Source organism: Atractosteus spatula, chromosome 1 (assembly GCF_055471065.1).
Source record: "Atractosteus spatula isolate fAtrSpa1 chromosome 1, fAtrSpa1.hap1, whole genome shotgun sequence".
Taxonomy (NCBI): Eukaryota; Metazoa; Chordata; class Actinopteri; order Semionotiformes; family Lepisosteidae; genus Atractosteus; species Atractosteus spatula.
In genome coordinates, this window is record NC_142706.1 from 12,429,143 (window position 1) to 12,453,240 (window position 24,098).

General features: G+C 42.9%; 1 protein-coding gene across 4 annotated transcripts in view; it reads left to right on the forward strand.

The window, feature by feature from the left end:
- rnf38 (ring finger protein 38) overlaps positions 1–21,569 on the forward strand; it is a 67,575-nt gene extending 46,006 nt beyond the window's left edge. For 2 of the 4 annotated variants that reach the window (XM_088920836.1, XM_088922058.1), the window contains 10 exons: positions 6,628–6,821; positions 9,252–9,465; positions 10,394–10,546; positions 12,781–12,945; positions 14,013–14,174; positions 15,312–15,415; positions 16,888–16,972; positions 17,988–18,109; positions 18,601–18,700; positions 20,329–21,569. In XM_088920836.1, coding sequence (XP_088776962.1) covers positions 6,628–6,821; positions 9,252–9,465; positions 10,394–10,546; positions 12,781–12,945; positions 14,013–14,174; positions 15,312–15,415; positions 16,888–16,972; positions 17,988–18,109; positions 18,601–18,700; positions 20,329–20,391 — 1,362 coding nt within the window. In that variant the 3' untranslated portion in view covers positions 20,392–21,569. Of the gene's footprint in view, positions 1–6,627; positions 6,822–9,251; positions 9,466–10,393; positions 10,547–12,780; positions 12,946–14,012; positions 14,175–15,311; positions 15,416–16,887; positions 16,973–17,987; positions 18,110–18,600; positions 18,701–19,457; positions 20,234–20,328 lie in introns of all 4 variants that reach the window. The other 2 variants (XR_016091341.1, XM_088920014.1) reach the window with 2 other exon arrangements.
- Positions 21,570–24,098: the final 2,529 nt, after the last annotated feature.

Below are 24,098 nucleotides of genomic sequence, written 5' to 3' on the forward strand. Positions count from 1 at the left end.
ATGATAAAACTAAATAAAATAATTTAGTTTCGTTGTATGAAGTTTGTCTTCTGTTGCGGATGGTAAGAATACTTTACATTTCTTAGTGTAAACGGTCAAATATCCATATTGAAATTACTATTCAGTTTGAACATTTCAGTATCAATCAGAATAAAATAGCTTGTTGCAAAAAAAAAAAGTCCATAGCCCTGCTTGATCAAATTAGGAATTTCAGAGCCCTTGATATTAGCTATGTCCACCTACAGAAATGTCTCTGAATGTTGGGTACTTAGTCAGTTGAAGGATAGTGGGTAAGTCTGATAAGAATTAGTCACCTAGATGACTAATCTTTTATTAAATGATAACTAATAAAGGACAACTCATGTTTCTCATTAATGTCTGGTTTAATACCGGCAGCATTGGGGAGCCCCGTGTACATGGTACTAACTTTATGGAGGTCTGTCTGTCGGGTGCGGTGTTTTACTGTGGGATGCAGCAGATAAATGACAACCCGAGACGACGTACAGTACCTGGTGAAGACGGCGTCCCGTCACACACCAAACGTGCTGCTAGTGTTTAAACATGTCATGACCGCAGCTCAGCCCTTGCTACTCGAGCTCACACCTGCCATGTCTCCTGCTCAGGAAAATATAGGTTCTCAGGGGCTTATCTGAGAGTATTGCCCTCCATTTCGGCAACGTTTGCGGTTCAAAGCTGAAAGTGTGGTGGTACAGTAGATCGTAAATAAGGCACTCGAAATATTTGACTGATCATACTGGATGTCATAGGATGCTACCTTGTGTAAAGAAGACAGGTTGCACAAACTATAGTTTGTCTTCCATTACAGTTTGTGTTTTAGCCAATAGTTTATATTGTTAGGACCATTCCAGCTGTCGATTTTTACCAACAGCAGCGAGGTGGAAAAAAAAGAGACCCGGGCGAAGTGTAAATGAAATGTCTCTTTTGCGTGTGTCTATGCTTCCTGATATGGCTGCTCTTGACAGAAAACTTAGCCTCCTGCCAGTCACACCGTCGCAGGGATGATTTATTTATAGAGCTGCTTCATTCACCGAGACATCTCCTGTGAAATGTCTTATTAGCAACTTCTGTGCTGTAGAAGAAACGCCCGAACCGTAGGAGCTATAAAAAAAAAAGTTTAGTGACTGTAAATGCCATTCATTTAGGATTCAGTATGAACCCCCTTCGTTGTGCAATGTTAGTCTTTCATACTGAGTGCACCTCCAGAACGCTCAGCCAATGAAGCGAACATATACTGAGGTGTAATCGTTGATGCAGCAGGAGCTCAGAACAGCAACAGCCTGACAGGGGTGACAGCACAACAAGAGAAATATATATACAGGCTAGGAAGCGAGCGTGTTGTAACTGTACACCGTGGTGATCTGTACGAGCTGGCCAGCTTTTTCTCCAGTGCGGACTCCAGCTTGTAACACGGAGGCCATTGCCCTACTGATGGTCATTTTGGAACGTTTGAACAACTCGAGAATAACCGAGACTCGGGGGCAGCAGCTCCTTACGAGAGCATCTGGGACACTACGTTCTTGGTTTTTATTTTGCCTTGAGAAATGTTGGTGTGGAGTATAGGAAAAAACATTGATTTTTCTCAAGCCATTCAATTATTGATTTGAGCCTAACCTAGAGCTCTATGTGTGTAATTAAAGTGGACAGTATTGACACACCAGACTGAATGTACTGGTGGATTTCCTATCACTACTTAATGTATTGTGCTAGTTTACCGTACATTATAGTAAGTAAAACTAAAACATCATAGAAATAATTTTATTAAGTTGTGTGGGGTGTCCCAGGCTAAGAAGAGCAATCTCTATAGTGTATTGCTTGTCGTTTTTGCCGCCCTCTTGTAAAACTCTGCACTTGTCTATGACTAAACCTAACCACAACGTTTTGCATGAAATGTAGTTTTCATACCCTGTCTTGAGCATCAACACTTAACCGATACAGTTGCTAATGAATGCAAAAAAACACTGTACATTTCAAGAAAACACTAATTCATATCCCTACCCGTCGTGTAGTCCATTAAATAAAATGTATTCCAGCTGTGTTCCACAATGAAACTACATTTCATAAGGCAATCACGTATAGTAAATGGGATTTTTGGTTTTTAAACATAGACATCTCCCTAATGGAAAAACACGGAATTATTTAACACATAAATAAAACAACAGGTTCAGTCAACATATTTATTATTTCCTATTATCAACAAGCTTAAAAGCAAGCGCTTTACTGACATCTTAAAGCAAAAAAATAAATTCACCTACATGGTAAAGTACAACTTGGAATTTTAGGGGAGAAATATTTGGACGTATGCAGCACTTTAAAAATGAAACTTGACCCCCCCTAGCGTAAAAGAATGTGATATGGTAGCATTAGTATTCATGAACCCATTTTCCTCCTCTTGATCCATTCATGACTAATTTGGGATGCCTCTTTTGTTAGCTTTTTGGAAGGAGAATCATCTGTGATTGCTGAACGATTTTGAGCAGGCAGCTGATCCATTCGTTTACAGACTGAAACGCGTGCAGATCTTTATGTTTCCCCGTACAAAACGCTTTTAAAAATCTGTGCAAGTTTCTGATTAACTGCACAAATGTGATCATTTGCGAGTATAATGATGGGATCTACCATGGCTCTTCAAGACAATAGTCAAATTGTAATCTAGCAGTACTGGACAAACTCCACATATGTCCCCTTCTGGTGAGAAGAGGAACGCTGGCTTGAGACTGAGGCTTAGCTCAGAGTGAAGGCTTGGCAATGTGCAAAACAGCTTGAAAGCACAGGAAGGTCGTCTGTGTCCCAGATGATGTCTTCTGTCTTTGAATATGGCGAATTTGGGATAGCCAAAACCCAGTTTGTATTTTTCAGAGGATAGCATTTGTTCTGGTGGCTACTCTTTAATTGTGCTTGTATCTCTGTTTAAAACTGATGACGTACACTTTAGAGCAGCATCAGTGTTTCAACTTGTTTGGGATTTTAAGTATTTCAAAGCTGATTTAGCTGATCTAGCTGGTAGATCTGTGCATAAATATAGGGCTCCTGGCTCTCTCTGTTTTGTCCTCCTATCTGTGCTTGGACTGTGTGTCTGAAAGCGTGTAACAGGACCCTGGTACATCAGCACCAGCTTCAACTGTGATGGAAAGCGATTCAGGTCAGCCATTTTCTTGTTGAGGTCTTGAGCTGCTGATGGTTAAGGGAGATCTGCTGGTGAAAGCCTGAGGAACTGAGGATGAGGAAACCCTCCTGTAAAACAACTCTAGAGACCTCGTGACTTGGTCACTGTGAACATGAATAGAGTATTCTGTACTTGAACATTGAGTGCTTTTTACCACACAACACTTTTAATGGCTGTGCTGCTTCCTAAAGCTTCACATTTCTAGAGCAAGCATCTTGATGTGGCAGGTAAAAGCAGAGTGGTTTAATTAGAAGTTTAAAATATCTGCTTTTTTTAAAGTTTAAAGATGTCTCAATAAGGGCAGCCCAGTATCTTTCAAATCCACCCCCTCCCTAGCATTACCAAAGTCATCCTGTTTTGAGAGTAGATCACTAATATAATCTAATAAAGGCTTGTATTTCACTGATTTGATTAATTTACCCAGAGCCCATCATTGCACTCAGGCAAAATGCAGCCTCCTGCCCAGCTCTGTATCTGAAAGTGTCCTATTTAGCCAGAGCCTGTAAGAAGAGTTGCTCAAAGGACAGACAACACTTAGCTTTAGCAGTCAGGTTACAAATAGCCCCTGTTCTGTAAATTGTCAGCGTGGTTTAATGAAACTGAGAGCAGGCCGCAGTATTTCAGCTCGCAGATCGGGCAGGCTGCTTTTGGTCTGGCAGTCCTGGAATAGAGTTGGTGTGTTGCCCTGGTTTCACTGTAGCCTCTGGCTGTTAGCAACACTGGCCTAATGATTCCTCTGTGGGAGGGGAGGGGCTGTCTCTTCTCATCAGATTCTGAGGAGGGAGGAGAAAAAAAAAAACCTCCAGAAAGGCCCGGAGGTTCTGTTTTGGAACCCAAGGGGTGTCCTCACAGGGAAGAGACAAGATTGCGAAAATGACGCCCCACCCAGGAAGAACATTTCATCACGTTTTTAAAAAAAAAAACCCCAACAAACCAGTCCTGCTCTCCCTGCAGGGCCTGAGTCACCTGAATGTGACCAGCCTCGTTTCCCTATTTGTTTCTGTTGTGTTTTGACTCAGTTCGCTTAGCTTTTTTTTTTTTTTAGAGCTTTAAAAAAGGCTCGCTGTCCCGTTTCTCTTTTTCACACACAGGAACAGTATCCCGTGGGATACACGGAGAACTTTCTGAATGATTTTATTATTTCGGCTGTTTGCTGCTATAGTTCAGGAAAATGGGAAGGAAACCATCTCAGTTTTATTAAATTTTCATTGAGGTGGGTCATAGATTGAATCATAGATGTCACTTCCTTTTCTCAGTAAATGCTAAAGTACATTAAAGTTAAATGAATGTAAACAAAAGCCACGAATATATGACCGTTTTAATTTTACAGCAAGCAAATCTTTGAACATGTACAACAGTTAGTATATAGATAGAGACCAAAAAAGGAGCTCTAATATAATGTCACTTATTACAGCATTGGCCCACTACCTAGGGCCCGTATGCACAGTGGCGTAGAGTCTACGAGAATCTGCAATTCTTAAGTGTGTTTGGAAACAAGCACGCCAGCTCACTTCTGGTTCACAGAGGAAGAAGAGGGTCTCGGGAGTAGTTCCAGAATGTCTCCTAAATACTGACTGGATTCAGAAGAACTCCTGAGACAATTTTCTTCAAATCCCTGAGCAACACCCCTCCTGGCAGGGAAAGCAGTGCTGTGTCATGGGGGTGTAGATGATCACTCGGTTTTATTCAGAAGCGATGAGCAATGACCTTTGCCTTCGAAGGGGATGAGTGCCCCAGAACATTATTCTTCCAGATCCACCCCTAATTCCTTTTCCTTCAGTGCCAAAAGGCAGGTCATTGGGCTGTAGGACGGAGCTTTGACATGTGTGCCAGGTGCTCTGCTGATCCCTTTTGCTGGCCGTCCTGCTTTGGGATATGATAGTGCTGTCCGATTACGCTGCTGCGTAAGTCACAGATATGAGCAAGAAGCGCACCTTCCAGTTCAGGAAGTGACATCACCGAAAGCTTGACTAATCTGTGCAGAGTGAGCCAAAGCATACACTGTGCGCGTCATCAGCATGTTGCGACACTTGCCTGCTTGTCCGGCTGAGGTTGGCGTGGACTGTGTGTTCTTTAAAGGTCCCGCACAACTTAGTGGCAGCAAGAATGAAGAATGACTGAATTCTAGGCTGTTGTGGCTTCATACAGGTTGTTGCGCTATCTGTGTAGGCTTTGAATGAAAACTCAGTAATTGCAGGTTTAGTTTGATCATTATTCTCCGTGTACTAGGATTATCTTGGTGAATACTGATGCTTTACATAGTTTTATTGTGATTTTATAGCTATAGTCATGTAATTATATTGTTATGACAGTGGACAACTTGTGTTGAAGCAGCAGTAATCCATTCTCGTTGCCGGTCTTTCACGCCATGATAAACAGCTCCGTGTCTTTTATTTCTGTCTCTTAAATCAGTCTAGAGATATTCAGGTGTCTCTGCCGAGTTTGAAGCAAGCTCTGCTGGGTCTAGCATTGCTGCAGCTCCGGCATTTTTTTATGCTCTCAATAGCTTTATTTTTTTTCTTGATATCATAGAGCAGTAGTTTCCCACCCTGTCCCTGGGGGATCACTGTCTTTTCTAGTTTATGGTCTTATAGATGGTTCTTACTCCTGTTGAGGCTCATTGATTTCAGTTTTCTGTTTGGGACATATTTATAAGTTTACCTTTGTGTTTTAAGAGGTCAAATTGTTTTTTATTTTTATGGTATCAATCCTGTACTGAATTCTGAGCTTCGGAACTGACCTCAGTCAGTCTTTGTGCCTGAAATGTGACCAGTCGGAGAAGGAAAAAATGCCCGTTGTGGGGTGTCATTGCTACCTGTGTCTGCTCATCAGCTAGTAAGAGCTGATAAGGCACAAGTAACAGGCAGCAGGTTGAGAAGAGGCTTTGTAAAGTTCTTAATGCCGAAGTTGGTCAAAGCAGTACCCTTGAATTCAGGTGTTTGTGACACTCAGGAACTGGGAGAAAAAAGTTTGTGAGAACAAAGAAGCAGATAAATGAAGCCATTACTGAGCACTGGAGATGTAGAGCTCTGCTGTAATGAAAACGAGCAGAGGCTGTGTTCATCCAGGACCAGGGTGGTTCTTAGTGTCATATCGCGTGGTGGGGGGCTGGAGAAGACAGGGTTGGGGGCTGACAAAAAATATGAGCAGTGTTCGAGATTTTGGTGACGTCCGCTTAACATTTTCACACTGTAGTGCGGTGTCACTGCGCCACAGCCTAAAAGCACAAGCCATTCGCTGAAAAGAGAACCCCAGGCAACAGGCTGGCAGTGAGCCCGGGGCGGTAAAGGTTAATTAAGACGAGTGAACCGTTCTCTACAGGTCTGTGTGTTATGACTTGGAAGCTGCAGTGTGAGATTCTGACAGGAATGTTTTCCAGTCCGTCGCCTTGCCTGATTTCCTCGTCTCTCCAACTCTCCCCCCCCCCCCCTCCTTCATTTCAGAGTGAAGACAGCCCGAGCCCCAAGCGCCAGCGGCTCTCGCACCCCGTCTTCGATTTCTCCTCCGCCTCGCCCGCCCCCTCGCCCCCGATGCGGCCATGGGAGATGCCAGCCAATCGGAGACCCCCCTCGGCCCGGCCCAACCAGCACCACTTCTCAGGGGAAAGGTGCCACACGCCGGCACGCAACAGGAGGAGGTACGCGGTGGGGGTGTGGGGGGGGGTTTGCAGTGGCTTTGAAGCTTTCGGCGACGCTGCGCCTTCTTAAAGACAACAGAGGGACGGGACCGCGCGCGCGCGCCAAGCTCTCTTTGCGGGTCCACGTGTTCGGCTCCACCATAAATGACCGGTGGGGCGCCATGGCGACGCAGCGGTCAGCGTGGCTGCCTCACGGCGCTGGGGCCCTGGATCAGTTCTGGACCTGGGGTGCTGTCTGTGTGGAGTTTGTACGTTCTCCTCGTGTTCACCGCCCTTTCTGGTTTATGCTCTCATCGAGTTCTTGCTGTTGTCGAGCCTCGTGGTTGTCCGTTTTCTGTTTGGGACACGTTTGTAAGTTTTCCTTTGCGTCTTAGGAGGTCAGATGGGGTTTTTTTTATGGTATCAATCCTGTACTGAATTCTGAGCTTCAGAACTGACCTCAATCAGTCTTTGTGCCTGAAATGTGACCAGTCGGAGAAGGAAAAAATGCCCATTGTGGGGTGTCATTGCTACCTGTGTCTGCTCATCAGCTAGTAAGAGCTGATAAGGCACAAGTAACAGGCAGCAGGCTGAGAAGAGGGTTTCCACCCTCAGTCAAGAGACCGTACGTTAACTGGCTTCTGGAATTCTGTCCCTGGCGTGATTGAGTGCGATGTGCGAGTGCGATGGACTGGCATTCTGTCGAGGGTATGCCCCATCCATCGTTTGCCAAGATAGGCTCCGGCTCTCCCGTGACGCTGTATTGGAAGAAGCTGTTAGAAAATGGGAGGGTGGATAAATAACAGGTGTCCCAGCAGTGTAGGACATGAAATGTTGTGACACTGGCAGTGTGCAGAAATCAAGCCCCACTCCAGCATGATAAGACAGCCAGATCCTACTGAATGACACAGTGGAGTCTTCTCAGTGTCCTAAAATGTACAGGGCCTGGAGGTTCACAAGCCAGGCTGCCCTGATCAGAGTTACAGAAGGAACTTTTCTGCAATGAAACCTAGTAGTTGTTTGGCAGAAACAGTTTAGAAATGTTGCCGAGATTTGTTTTTCTTAGTGGAACCAAGATTTTTGTGCTTTCTATATAGGAGTGCTCATATCTTAACCACAGCAGGTTCAAGCTGAACCGTAACAAGCTGTGACAACACATTAAGACCGAATCTGACCAATTGCTCAAGACTGGTGAGAAAGGGACTGTTATAGTGCCCCCTACAGTTTGGTTTTACTTGGGGGGGGCTGTTGTCTTGGTATTTACTTTGTGGTTCTTGATTTTTTTTTAGTTTTTTACACAATTTCAGGTTTGGAGGACATCAGATTCTTGACTTCCAGTTCAAGCTTTTCAGCACTGTGCCCAATAGAAAGTTTTTATGATTTACTGGCAAAAACACAGATTCTGTATGAACAGTAGCTCTGAGCTCCGATTCTATAGAATATAGGCTCCAGTGTAGCTTTGTCGTCCTTAATCATTTTTAATAATGATACCAGTTCTTTTTCTTCTTTTTGTTTTTTTTTTGTCATCTGTTGGAACAAAAATGTAATCATTTATATTGCTGTAATAGTATTGTGTTTTGTACTGTCTGTCACACACGTTTGTGCTTGTGCTTGGGCGTTTTCATTTGTGGTACAAGGTAAGGAGTGCCACCTAGTGCTCAGTCATCACTATGTCCATTTGTACCAGGCTTGCTTTCTGCGCTTGGTCACAGTCCGGCTGTATTGAAGCCCGTCTTGAATTTGGTTGATGTAGCGGTTGGGACTCGAGACTCCAGACACGAGGGTCTAGCGTTCCAGTCCAAAGGGCTATACAGCTGTTGTAGCCTTGGGCAAGGCTATTTTCCTAGCCCCAGTATATGATTTTATTGTAGAAGTTTGAGTGGGGAGCTGCGTCAGCATGTATAGGCTTGCAAAGGAACGGGTAAAGGTTTATTCCGTGCTGAAAGGAGAAGAAAAAAAAAAGACACAGGTGTGAAGAAGGCTCCAAAACTGAAATGTCTCTTCCTTTCAGGTAAACCTTTACCTGTTCCTTTGCTTTTATTGTATATTTTTAATGTATGTACAAAAGAAGAAAAGGGTGGCGGAGCTGTGGCTAAGGGTCTGTGCCTGTGGCTGGAAGGTTGCCGGTTCAAATCCCGCGGCCGGCAGAGGAATCCTACTCCGTTGGGCCCCTGAGCAAGGCCCTTAACCCTAACTGCTCCAGGGGCGCTGTATAAATGGCTGACCCTATGCTCTGACCCCAAGCTTCTCTCCCTGTCTGTGCGTCTCATGGATAAATATATACAAGAAATTGTATATGGCTAATAATCTTCTCATATATTGTATTGGATACTCTTCAGGTCGCCATGGCGAGGGAGTAGTTTTAAAGGTTGAGATCAGAAGAAGCTGTCCTGTTCCTCAAGGCGCAGTGCTGTTCTGACCTCCGTGTCGTCCTCTTCCTCTTGACCTCAGCCCTCCTGTGAGGCGGCAGCGGGGGCGCAGGGACCGGCTGTCCAGGCACAGCGCCGCCGGGCAGGACGAGAACTTCCACCACCTGCCCTACGGCCAGCCCCCTAGCCTGGAGGAGCCCCGCGCCTTCCACCCCCCGAACATGTCCCCGCGGCTCCTGCACCCCGCCGCCCACCCGCCCCAGCAGAGCGCCGTCATGGTGGACATCCACGACCAGGTGAGCCGCGGACGGGGGGGGTCTGTCGTGTGGCGCTCCACACACTGTGAAGAAGAGAACGAACTCTTCCGCCTGTGGTGTAAAAAATGTGAGAACCTGGACACTCCTCTGGTTTATGAATGTGGGTTTGCGTGGTGTCAAAGAAAGCCTTCCCCCACATTTTTGTGTTTTTTTAATTATTATAAACGGATAAAATGTTGCACAATTCAAAGCTGTCTTAAGAATATTTGGAAATGGAGGTCAATGGAAAATCACCTGATCATCATGTTCAGGGCTTCACGCTTTTGACTGCACCATTCTAGTTGAGAACTTTCATGTCTTCTTCCAGCCGAGGGGGAACTTTGGTACTTCAGTTCCACCCATCCCTTTGTTAGCTGCTCGAGGCACACAAGCCACTAGCTACAAAGAGAAATATCTCTTCCCCATGTGGTGTAAAAAATCTGAGAACCTTTCTGGAAACTTCTCTGTTTTATGAATGTGGGTTTGCAACATTGTGTAAAAGAAAACTTTGTCCCACTTCTCTCTTTATGAAATACTCCTCTTAGTGTAGCTGTGAAAAACATTTACTAAACCTCTGTCCTCTTTACGTAGACGAACTTCAACGTACATGCGTTGAAGAACTCTTTCTTTTCCCGTTTCCGCTCTCACTTTCGCCATTCCTGTGAAATCGGAAGCAGTGCTTTATGTAGACGTGTTCCTGCGTTTCCTTTCCTCTGCTTGATTTGCGGTAAAAATAAGTTAATTAAGGCAGGCGAGTGAGGTCCAGGCTTCTGCTCTGTTCATTGGTCAACAGGTTGAGCTCTGGCGCAGCGGTTAAGATATCGAACGCAGTTGCTTAGCAGCTGAAAGAAAGCGCTGCATCGTCTGCGAGGCGGTGTTTTCTTGTGGTGGGCTGTACGTGACCTTTAACCCTTTGCTTTGTGTGTAGATTCACCAGGGCACCGTGCCAGTGTCGTACACCGTCACCACTGTGGCGCCTCACGGCATCCCCCTGTGCACGGGCCAACACACGCAGCAGGTCCCGGGCTGCTCGGTGGTCTTCAGCGGGCAGCACTATCCCGTGTGCAGCGTCCCACCCCCGGTGAGTCCTCCGCACGCTGCCGCCTGCACCCAGTGTACACCAAGCGTGTCGACGGACAAAGTAGACCAGGGGTATCCGGTCCTGGCTCTGGTCTGCAGGTTCGTTGCATGCTGGGAGCGCTGGGAGAAACTGTCAGGTTGATCTCGTCGGGCCGCTAGGGAACGAGCTGGTTTTTAGGTCGCTAAGAGATGAGCTGGAATGAAAAAATGGAGGCAGACACACTAGCCCCACAGGACTGGGATCTTCCTGCCCTGCATTAGAGCTGTCATAACGCAGGCCTAAAGGACAGGAAACCTTGAGGAACGCCAGCTCCAGATAAAGATTTTGGTACTTCCTGGACGAGGATTACACAGAATCCTATGGCTTCAGGTAGTAATGGTACTAATTGCATGACCAGGAGCTGGTAATTTCATATAATTTTTATTTTAGAAGTGGGAATCCTGAACCGAGACAGAAAGGTCTTATCTAATTTTCTGCCTTTGATGTGTCACGTAATTATTTTTTCTATGTCCATGGAATCCCTACACACAGGGACAGCTTAAAATTTTCAATGAAATATCTCTTTGCTTCCCTCCCTTAAAGTGTACCTCACTGTGCTTACATCTTTTTAGCTGTGATGCTCCATGTGCTTTTGGATGAGGTCAATGTCACTTATTTTGATCAGTGTTTGTGTCTCAAGACACATTTCCACAGCAAATCCCTTCCTAGTCAATAGCAGTTTTCTCAGTAACCTGTACATGGGTGTCCTCTAGTGGCCTGCAACAGTAATTCTCAGGATGGGTGAGCCTGTTCAACTTCAGCAGTATCTTATTATGTAGAATTTTGTCAAATGTAAAATATCAAAGGCAAATAGTATTTAAACTTACAGGATTCTGAGCAAGATGATATTTTATCAAACGAAGACACATAGGACATGGCAGTTTAAGAAATCTGAAATTTTAAAAAGACGTTTTGGCTTTCTGAATTATTCAAAGGACAGTTTTCTGTGCCAGAAGCTTGGCAAATTCTGGGGTAATGACTTTCTAATTAAAAACGTAACACAGGTCATTCTGCAATGATGCACATGGTTTTCCAATGTTATTATATGATATTATTACGAAAGGATAAAATGTCTCACAATTCAAAGCTGTCTTAAGAATATTTGGAAATGAAGGTAAAAGAAAATCATGTGATTATCAGGTAATTCAGGGCTTGTTCAGTGTTGAACACTTGAATGCCCTTTTATAGTCTGTTGAGAATTTTCTTTTAAACAAACTACCTGGAGATACAATATTTTTAAAAAATATTTTGCCAAGATGGGCTCAACAGCTCCTGACTGGATTGAACAAGTGTAGTTATTCATCTTGGGAAAAAAAGGCTGTCTGAAAAAGAAAGATTGCAGTTCATTGACCAACCCGTGACACAATCTCTCACTGTCGTGGAAATGGCTGTGTTCTAGAACTGTAACATATCGGTCTCCGTTCTGTGATTCAGATGAAGGTGAATAGAATACACACGTTCCTCTTTTTGCGAACATAATCCGTTCCCAATAACCCTTTCAAAAAGTGAAAATTTCTAAAACAAAAAATCTCTTTCCATTATTTCTTATGGGGAAAATTCTGAACCATTCCGGACCCCAAAAATGCCACCCCTTCTTTTAATTTTTAATTCACCAAAAAAATGACAAAAGTACCAACAATAATTAACATTCATACCGTGGTTTGTGTTTTTAGTAATAACACTACTTATCTAGTTAGTCAGCATAACTAACTACAGTACTGTAAGCACTTCGTTTGCTTTTTATGCAATTCAACACCCATTCACAATTTTCATAACACCCTTACTGTCCATGATAAAGTCTAAGACACAAATATTCTCACAAAAAGTACGAGTGCACACAATATTGTACAGGGCACGAAGCAAGACGCAGTAAACAGTCTCGCACTTGTCTCCTGTGCCACTCCGAAGGCTCTGTGCTAGCCTTCACCCACACTAGTTAGTGGAATGTGACGTGAACACTTGATATGAGTTGCCTTCCTCTTCACTTTCCAAACCTCTGCCAAATGTAGAGAGTTTTTCTTCCAATCGCATTTTTCTTCAGAGTTCCGAAGCTGGCTTTCATTATTCGAAACGTGGGTAACAATTCACACGCGTCCTGGTATCGCATTTTCTTGAAAGGCCATTTGTAAAAAGAGGTATGGGTGTACACCGTTCTCTTGAAAGTAACAGTGCTTTCTCTCTCGGCTTTGTTTCAGATGCTGCAGGCGTGCTCTGTTCAGCACCTGCCCGTTCCCTATGCATTCCCATCTCTGATCTCCAGCGACCCCTTCCTAATACACCCGCCCCACCTCTCGCACCACCCGCCCCACCTCCCTCCCCCCGGCCAGTTCGTCCCCTTCCAGACCCAGCAGTCGAGATCGGTGAGTGTTGCGCTGGGCGTGCTGCCTGTTTCCGCATCGGTCTTTCAAGGGAAGATGTGTTCGTGGGGGGAGAGCGGCACAGTGGAGCTGGGGCCCCGGGTTCAATTCAGTGGATGTTCTCCCCAAACATGTGTTTGTGTGGGTTTCCTCCAGGTGCTCCAGTTTCCTCCCATGGTCCGAAGACATACTGATAGGTTAATTGGCCCTGGTGTGAGTGTGTGTCTGTTTGCCCTGTGTTGGACTGGCGTCCCATCCAGGGTGTATCCTGCCTTGCGCCCGTTGCTTGCCAGAATAGGTTCAGGCTTCCTGCAACCCTGTTATTCGTTGGGTGGCTGTGAATCTGTTAGAAAACGCACAGATGGATGTGTTAATGAGGTGGAGAATGTCCTACTTTGGATCCCGAATTCCACCTGGATCGTAACAGTAGCACGCTTCTTAGCGTTAGGACTATTCTAGTTATATTTGTAATTCTGGATTTTTCAGAACACTTTAGCTCAGGTTTATTTTTTTGTAGGGCGGGTTTTGTTTCTAATTCTAAATATATTCGTTTCTGAAATTTGTGGCTCCTGTTAAGTTTTACTTAAACGAGCTTTAATTCCAATTGTTGATAAACGTCAGATCAAATGTCCAGTACTTAGGGTTCGCTAGTAGATAGTTGTCTCAGTGAGACGAGACATAATAGTTAATTAGCACTGTGGAACTGCAATCCTATAGTTATCTGCAAAACACAAAGTAAGGATGCTCTCTGCTTTAACAATAATAAGACCAAAAATTCTGGGGTTATGTTAACACACACAGCACCTACAGTGCTGGTGCCTGTATTCGGAATACTTAGCTTAGTGGAAGTTTATGTTGTGATTGAGCTTTTTATGTGTGAGGTTCTCTGTAAAATTTGCTGTATTTGTTCAGATATTATGTAGGAAGAAGTTCAGTAGTTCTTAGGTCTGTGGGCTGGCGGTATGTACAGTACGTTGGAGTACGTCACAGTGTCCAGTACGTTGGAGTCTATACAATGTGCCATATCAGTACATTTACCCCCGGGCCTTCCTGCCTTTGTTCCTCTGCAGCCACTACAAAGGATAGAGAACGAGGTGGAGCTCCTGGGTGACCACCTGTCAGTGGGGGGAGGGTTTAACTACCCTCATTCTTCACACCCCACCAGCCTGCCCCCTTCCACACCACTCCAGTTCCTATCCCACGACCCCCTGCATCAAGAGCTGTTCGGAGTTGTAAGTTCCCCACTCGGCTTAAGTTCACAAAGCTCTGTAGATTTGCCTTAGGGTACTGTTTATATGCAACCACGACGTAGAGTTGTGCTGGAAATGTGCTGAGACGACAGAACGTGGAACAAAGAACTGCAGAAAGATGAAGAAAAATACCAACATAGTGATAAAATGGAGGAAAACGAAAATGAATGATCAAAGAAGAGTTTGAGTTCTGTTGTTTGGTCCGATTGGTACCATATTACTGGCTCATGCAGAAGACTAAAAATGGAAGGTTTTCACATTTTGAATTTTAGTGTGGTTTACTGTTACTTGGATGTTTACTCCTTGTTTGCTGTTCATTTTTTAAAAATTTAGAATCAGTAATTTATTATGCAACCATGCATTGCGGATTCACCCACCAGATGTTTTTTTTTTGTGACTGGGGGTCTGGCATTAAACTGCCATCAATGAGACCTGTAGGGGTGCTGTTACACAGAGCCGTTTGTCTTTTGACTCATAGTGAGCTCCATAGCGGCACATAGGAGAGTTCGATCCTATTGGAGGAGTGGCTCGTCTCTCGCTGAGGTCACTGCAGACCTGTGGGTACCAGCTAAGCTGAGAGAGCCCTTGCTTGACTAAAACCGTTTGGATACAAGCAAAACCTGGACTTCTAGTCGCAGTCTGCTGGTGACACTACCCAGTCACAAGCTAGAAACAGGCTTAAGCTAGGAAACTATGACCCCTAGAGCTCAACCTACATAACCATCCTTTACAGGAGGAGCCACTTGGATCCCCTGATACTGTTGTTTTGATTATGGATTAACAACCATGGAGCCGTTTCTATGACATGCAAGTTTCAATATCATGAAAGACAGTCTGAGAAATTTATTTCGGATACAGCAAACCCAGGTATATTGGACAGCCTCCTGCACAATCATGTTGCTTTGGATTACGGTCCGGTGTAATTGTCCACTCCCCATATCTAAACATAAGTATGGTGCCTTGTCTGTAAAGGCAAAAGCAATTAAAAAAATGTCTACACTGAATGAACTACGCTCATTAAGAGCCAGTATAAATGCTGTGCTGTATAACCTCATGATGTTAAGATGCTTCAGTGTTAGGAGAGTGGGTGACGGGGTTTGTCTCGTGTCTCTCCAACAGCCTTATCCACATTTCATGCCTCGACGCATCACTGGGCGCAGATATCGATCCCAGCAGCCTTTGCCCCCTCCACCTTATCACCCCAGCTTCCTGCCATACTTCCTGTAAGTAAAGCAGAATTGTGAACATCTGGTAGTTAATAATAGGTGATTTGTTTTTAGTGTTGTTAAATTTATATTTTTTACCCATCAAAAGATACTCATCAAAAGGTGATACAATTCTATTTTAACACACTCTACATAAATATTGTAAAAAAATGTATATTTATATATAAAACAGTGAAAACATAAATATTTAGGTACAGTATTCCCTTTTAATGTCCTTTATAAACTCTTCATTATTATCTTAATTATTTGAGGTACTAGAGCCTTTTAAGCTTAATTTTCTAGAACAATCAGTGGCACGGACAGCACAGGCCAAATGTTTCATTACTGTGCACTGTGTTCCTGAAGTTAACAAAAATTGCATTTCCTGTTGTCACGTATACTACTTTCCGAGTTTCCAGCATTTTACCACAGTGTCTTCAACACAGCACTGTCTTTAAAAGAGTAACTTTAAATGTGTGCTAGTTTTGTAGCAAGAGGACATTTTTGCCATCCATGTTCCAGATCAGAGCATTGCTCTTGCTGTTGTGCTTCTTCTGCAGTCTCAACAGAAAAGGTTGGCAGTTCGTTTCTGGTGCTTGTCAGTTACATAATAGGGGTATGTAAAGTAAATGTTTAAAAATAATCCTTGGAAATATTTAGCAAATTCCTATGGTACAGTGTATTTCGGAAATAAGAATGTTAGTTAAAAGAACAGACAAACAAATCAGTCTCAGATTGAAGGATTAAGATTCTATAAACAGTTTGATACAGGCGTGTCTCAGACATAAAATTAGGTTGTTTTTGCTTACACATCACGAAATAATGCACGGCCCAGAGTATAACCACCCATTCTTTATTAAACTCCATTTCCTTCCCCCTCAAATACTATTTTTTTTAAAATTTGCATTAACCCTGAAAACCGCCCAAATGAAATACGAATTAATTCATTAAGTATTCAGTAGCCCTAATTTACCCTAAAAATTAAATACTAATTACTAAAGATTTAAAAGGAACATGAAATAAAAAAGAATGAAAAGGTATCAATCGTAACGCCGTTTGTTTTTGTTGATAGTTTGCTCAAGACCCCTGGAGGTACTTCACTGTTATTTTATGACAGGCTTAGTGGATTTTTGCTTACAGTCACAGAGCAGCTTCATCAAGCAAAATCTGGCTTGCAGTGAAGGTGCATGGATGACTAAGCTGTTTCTCTGAGTTTTTCTGCCTTATGTCAGCTATCTTTATGGTAAAATGAAGTATTGGGCTTCATGGTTAGCTAAACCCCACCACGCAACACGATAAAAAAAAATGATTTTCACAAACCTTTTAATTTGACAGGAAGGGGCACTCACACTTCCAGTAAACCTCCCAACATCTGACAGCTTGCAGTCACGTGACCTGTGACATCACAAGCCAAAGAACGTGACTTTGACAACTTGCGATTGAAACTGAATTGTTTGTCCCCTTGTCCTTCCTTCCCTCTTCTGTTTCAGCTCAATGCTTCCAGTACAGCCCACAGTGGGACCTGCCATTAGTCTAGAGCTTGATGTGGATGACGGTGAAGTAGAAAATTACGAGGCAAGGCTTGTTCTCATTACATTCTGTTCTGTTTTTCTAGATTACAATATGCTTGCGTGGACAAGCATTTTTCACTAGTGCTGTCGGTGCTTTTAAAAGCCAGATGAAATCCTTACTAGCAACCAAGTGAACAAGATGGCCTCATTTCATTTGTATCCTTACTTTCATATTCTTTGCTTCTGTAGTCGTCTTCTAAGATGAAAATGTTCTACCAAAAATGTTCAAAACTAAGAGTTGAAGCTAGGCGAAGATATTTGTTTTAGTTGTCAAGAGGTTGTGGCCGTTGGTCAGTAAGCCCACAGCTTTGCGGCTGTCATAAATGTCAATGTTCTCGTGTGGACTTGCTTTCAAGGTTTATTGATGAGATGAATTTCAAATGCATGCATGAGAACAAAAATGTACTGGTTGAAAGCCAGGATTGTAGCTCTTAGGAGTCCCTCCTTTATTAGCATATGAAATAAATTGCCTTAGGCTGCATTTCAATATGTGTGAAGGGTTGCAGCTAACATTAATACTGCATAACATGCAGAAAGTCAGACTTTCAAATGAGCAGAAAACGTTTACTCTCAAAACTGAACAGTTTTTGGTATAATTGTAGAATTATTACAAGCTTCCATTCACAAAATCTAACTATTATAATAATGTAAAACACAGTAATTTCAAAAACAAAGAAATAGAAACTTAATTCTCAAGTTGTAGTATGTAATGGCTTCTGAATGGCCTAGAACGTTCTTCTTCATTGTCGTGGTTATAATCAGAAGACGATGAAAGACAGCCACTGACCTCATACCAGACACACCAGCCCTTTCCCAGCAAAAGACGGAGCGAGGGTGATGGTTTTTAGTTTATTTTTTAGACTTTTGAAATGGTGTTACAAGCTGTAATTGCTAAAGGTTGTGGCAACTGGAAAAGGTTAGGGTTGGCGTTCGACACGGTGGTCTCCACATCACGTTTGGAAGGGGGCAATTTTACCACAGGCTTTTGTAACGATGGCTCTCGTCCTGTGTCACTCCAGGCCTTGCTGAACCTGGCGGAGCGTCTTGGAGAAGCCAAACCCAGAGGCTTGATGAAAGCCGATATTGAACAGCTTCCATCTTATCGGTTCAATCCCAACAACCACCAGTCAGAGCAGACCTTGTGAGTACTGAAGCACTATAAAGACATGTTGCACGGCTCATCTGACACCAGATAATCAGCTGATTTATTTGTTTTTGTATAGCCCGTCTCTTTCTTTGTAGATTTTTCCCAAGAAACCAGAGAAGGGTGCTTTATGATGCAAACTAGGGCAACTTTAAAGAATGCAGGGCAAAAGTTGTTGTTGCAAGAGAGGGCCAAATCTTTCAGGATCTCCTTATTTACCTCTGCTGTCTGTCACTGAGATTAATATTGCCGACCTTTGTGAGCGTTGTTCAGGTGTGTTAGCACTGTCATATGAAGAGACTCAGGCCTAGAAAAGAACTTAGTGCAGTTTCTCAGGATTTCACTTGAATCCCCATGGAAATGTTAATTACTGTTTTTTTTAAAGATTGGATACAAATGCAGAGTGCACTTGGCACTTTCGTTAGCGGCACAGAATATTCATCTTAGTAGACAGATGTTCACGGTGTACGTGCTGTGTTCTGTTTCAGGTGTGTTGTCTGTATGTGTGACTTTGAGTCCAGACAACTACTTCGAGTCCTACCGTGTAACCACGAATTCCACGCCAAGTGTGTTGACAAATGGCTGAAGGTAAGTTTCCACGGAAACCATGGGGAGCCACTTCTTTACGCACAGGATTGTGGGAGCTCGGGAGAAGCCACCCAGCCATTTTGTCAGAGCTGATACCCTGGCTTCTTTCAAGAAACAGCTGGATGAGATCGTGGAATCAGTTAACTTCCAACTGCCAGACAGGCTTTCCTTATTTGTAACTGTTCTTCTGTATCTTAATTCAAATATTGTTTTGATTAGAGTAGTATCTGAAAGAATGTTTTTTTTTTTAATAAAATGGAGAAAATGCACAGCCTGTTAATGAATTTGTGATCTGTGGTTGATCCACAGTGCGCAATCTGGTTCAGTCCCAGAATAGGTCAAACGTTCAACTAAAAATAGAAAAAGCAGCCACTGTTCGAGAAAACAATGAACTGAGGCATCACTCCTTATCGTATATCACCTGTTGCTCAGCAGTAACCTCTCGAGGATTTCCTTCTGTCAGAAATGCAACAGAAGTCACAGGCTTTTATTTCAGTTGTCCCTATTTGAGTTAAAGGTAAGGAATGGCAATGTATGTTTTTTATTGGAGCATTGAGATTGCTAAATGATTGCTAAAACTGAACACTTTTTTTATGGGTAAAAGAAGTTAAACATTAGGAGCAATACCAAAGAAAATTTAAAAAACCTTGGTGGAAGCACTATTGGCAGCAATTATAGATGTGAGCCTTTTTGGCTAAGTCTCTTATCAACTTTGCAAACTGGACCTGTGCACTTTTCTCCCATTCTTCTTTTCTAGCTTGCTCTGTCGTATTGTTTTGGAAAGGTATGAATACTCAAGCTATGTGTATAAATAGAATTTAGTGTCGCAGATCCTCTGGGTGAGTCTTTTTTGCCAATGATCAAGAGCATCCAAAATCCTCCAAATGCAGTAAGTTTAGATGATGGCAACAGCAGTAGAGAAGAATAGATAGCTCTTGCAATTTGAATCTGTCTTCTGCTTGTGCATTGTTTTTTCTGCTAAAAATATAGAACGGCCGTTTGTGAAGTGCAGTATTATCAGGGTACATAGGATCCGCAGCAGATGAGCTTACATAAACTCGCAATCTGGTATTGCCAGATTTTTAAATCAACTCGGCTTGATCACTACTGCCACTGCTGATAGGAGGAGAGGTGTGGCTCTTGTTGGCCGGACTGTCAGATCCCATGGGCCTCCGAGAGTCCCAACTCAACCAGCTGAAACACCCCCTGGTGTCACTCAGTCCACTTGGTGCTTTGTGCTGTTGCCTTTGGATAAGGACATAGGCTCCAGCTTGACCCTTTTTTTATAGACTGTTTATAGTCACAGGTGCATCAGTGGGTCAGTCTGTAACAGGCACAGGGAGCATTGTGGGAGCGATATTCAGGTTAGCTGTAGGACACAGCCTGCGCAAGGTTTTCAAACACACAAGAAGGAGGACTGCGGTTTTTGTCACTCGATTTTGCTTCGACCCGATTTCCTCCCTAATCTTGAGCCCCGCAGCCCGATGTTTCGCAAGGAAGCAGCTGGACAGAGGTTGGCGTTGCCTTTCCCAGGCGAGTAGCTACCGGGCACGTCCAGTGCCCCCAGCACGGTTTCCTGCCACCCAGCGGACTGATTCCAGTCTTCTCTCTCTCCCTCTCTCTTCCAGGCGAACCGCACCTGCCCTATCTGCCGGGCCGACGCCTCTGAGGTTCACCGGGATTCGGAATGACCGGAGCAATGGCACAGCTCCCTCTCGGATCTCTCCGTTCAAATGTATATACAGACTCTTTTACATTGCCTCCATCCCCCTACTCCGTATTTTCGTTTTTATTTTTTTTTTCATTTTCTGGCTTCCAGTTCTCCCTTTTTACACAAGGGTCCGTGAACCTTCCTTTGCACTGTGTGACTTTGAGTTATATATCTTATATATATATACTAGTCTTCAGAATTACAAATTGCGGGATTGTTATACTAACTGTGTGATTGAAACTCCAAAGATTATTTTTGTTTCTTTCCTGTTGCATCTTTTTTTTAATGTTAATTTTTTTTTTGGATTTGTGTGCACTAACATTCCCTGGTTTTCGTGTGAGCATTCCGAGTTTTGAGCGTTGCTGTAAAAGATTACAATGGAGGTGGTCTTTGAGCATGTGCTTTTTATATATGGAAAAAAAAATGTTTAAAAAAATAATAAAAATGTCTATATATTAAGAAGGAACAAAACTGGGAGCTTGAAACAATACAGCGATGTATACTATGGAATGGGAATACTGTGAGTGGAGTGCGTATGTGTATATGCGAGTGGTATGCGTCTGTGAGTAACTGCCTCACATTCCTTTGTGTTTCTTTCTGGGCTGGCAGGATGGTGAGAGACAAGGTGTCTCTGCGTGCGTTAAGAAGTGTGTGCGTGCGCGCCTGTGCTTTATTAAGGAGCAACGCATAATCCTGTGATATTTATACAGTACTAGTACAGTACACTGGTCTTTATCTTTGTTTTGTTCCGTTTCTCTCAAATGTTTTGCACACCGAATGCTAAGGGCGAAGGCATGGAATTAAAAAGTGAATTTTTAGCCTCATCGGAAAATTTCTATTGCAAATGCATGATGTTTTTTATCTTCGCCATTATATCACAACTTTTGTTGGGGAAAAAACAATTGCTCGAGGAATGTAAAGAGCATTTTTTCTTCTTTTTTTTCCCCTCCATACAAAGTTTGCTCTCCAGCTGAACGGATGTCTTAAAACTTCCCTTTGCAACACAGTGCATTCTGGGATTGCGCAGACCGTGTTTGGTTTCAAGGGCTCAAACTCTCAATGACCAGTGCTGAAGAAATCAGGGTGTTGGGAAGGCACCACTGTCCGCAATGTGACTTATTGTATGTCTGTGATTTTATAAACTTCTTTTTTGCTGTTTTGGCTGTCTCTTCTTACCCGCGAGGTTCTTTTGGCACAGGACTCAGATCTTTTTTTAGGCTTAGGCGTCCACATCTCGTGTAAAATCGGAACCTTGTCACAGTAAAACACTAGGAGGAATCAATAGGTTTGGTTTCTCAAACATATAATTCCAGCCAATGCATGCGAATCACTGAGGGCTCTTATTGCCCTATCCCATATGCCAAAGCCAGAGTCTTATCACAAGATGATTATCACGTTTATAGTGAATTGTGTTGTTTGCAACCAAAATTCTGTAACGCCTGCATTTTCACATCTCCATTAAATATGATATTGTCAAGGACCATTTTTTAATGACAGAAGGGCTAAATATATATATATAGAAAAGCAGCAAATCATTTTTCTTTGAATAACACAACTAATGTCTTTTATGCGTCATTATTTGACATTGACGTGCAGAATTCTGGAGAGGCTGCACAGAGGTTGGGAAAAATATTTGGGTATTGTAAACAATATGAAATATTTACCCTGGGGTAACCTAGTAATATAATGTGCTATTAAGGGCTACCCACTGTGATTTAGTATGAAGACCTGTACTACTTATGGCATATGGGCTAAAGTAAGAACATTTAAGTACAGTACCTACAAAACCTTTCTTAGAAATTAGTGTTAAAGAGCTCTGCTCAGAGTTCACTTTTAGATTGGTGACGGGATGGTCTTATCAGTTTTTTTTTTTGTCTGTAACTGTGTATGTAATTATTTTACCATCATGTCGATTGAATACAAATGTTAATGCAAATATATTTAATTATTGCTAATTGATCACTTGGGTCACTTTTTCAACTAGGGCGGGTTTTCTTTATGTTAACTTGCATTCAGTTTTTGAAGTCTCTAAAATATCACAGCTTGGAATTGGTTTCTAATGACCTGAGTAGAACAGGTAAATTGTTCAGGGTGTCGTGGGTTCAGTTTGACTTTGTTCTCGACTTCTAAAAACCTGGAAAACACCCACAAGGTGATCTCCTTAAGTCACTTTATTGGCGTGTTGGGGTGTATCAGTGTGTATGTTCACATTGGCTTAATCAACAAATGTTCTTCACAGTATTTTAACCGCAGCTGAGATATTAATGTGTGAATACACACAGGGCCACAAGTGCATATATGATAGAATTAAAAGAGGAAGCTTAAATTGTATATTAGCATAATCTCTTTCATGATGTTATGTTTTAAAATACAAACACGACTACATTCAGGTATATTGACATTAAAGAGGCACAAAGTACAATTATAGCATTGCTTCAGGAAGGGAAAACAAATTTGGTGTTTATCAAAGAAGGGTCTGCAAATGTCTTAATCACATTTTTACAACAAACCCGTTGGCCTGTTTTGGCAGTTATGTTTTTGAAACGTCTGTCTTGATTTTTTTTGCGGAACAGAAGATTCCGACTTCCTTACCTGAAGGCATAGATAAGTGCAAGGTGGAAACACAGAGTTAAAACCAAGCTTCTTTTCAGCTTCCCCTTATTTTGCAGGCCAGAGGGATTCTTCCCACTATTTGGAATCCAGGTTCTCTGTTTTTTTTCCCCCAAGAATGATTAGAAGACCTATAAGCAGTGGAAGCAATGACGGTACAAGCCGGAAGGGCAGAGCCTGGTCTGAGTTCATGTACCAGAGACGCACATACTACTTGGTGCATATTTACACCTGCTTGTTGTTCTTGGCAAGGTCACTCTCTCCCAGCCCTGGTATTGGCTTATGTCGAAAGGCTCCAATTTTGGAGACAGAAGTGACACTGCTGACTCCCGCTGAAATGCCTCAGCTCCCACACATTTGTGCTTTTCCTGGGTATGCCTCATTTTTTGGTTCCCCCGTAGGATAATTAATAAATGCCTAGTTTTTTTTGTTGAAATGCCTTTGTGGTTTTCAGAGCGCTTTCAAGCCAGCTGGCGTAAAGCTCGTCCATAACCTTTGGCAGAAGTTCTTTTAAATGATTTAGCCTGGGTTGAAATTAAGAACAAACCAGTTCCAGTGGTCTTTTGCCCCCCCAAAAAACATCATGTTCAGTATCACTGTTCCCTTTTGGTATTTCCCTTCATTTAGTTGTCTTCTCTGCACACAGTATGGAAGGTTGTGGGCTCAGATCCCAGGTGAGATATTGATTTTGTGCCTTTGAGCAAGGTTCTTCTCTAGCAAGTTACCCAGCAGCGTAAAAGGGTGCAGATGTTTACAAAAGCATCAGCAAAAGGTGGTAGTAGTAGTAGTAGAGATCAGCTAGTTTGCTGACGCTTGTCATTTGAAACCAGTGTTGTTGTGTTTGAAAATGAAACCTGAACGGCAAAATACTTTCTGAATCTCTATGAAAGGTTTATGAGCCGAGCGTTAATTGTATTTAAGTGACTCTCCTCTTGCCCTGAAAAAGAACCATTACCAAAACCAGGTATGAGGATTAGTGTTTCCATCTGATGAATGTTTTTTTTTGCTCAGTAATGTCGTGTGTTTGAACCGCCATTGAATTGAGAGAGTAGGACAGAATGTATCATCACTCACGAA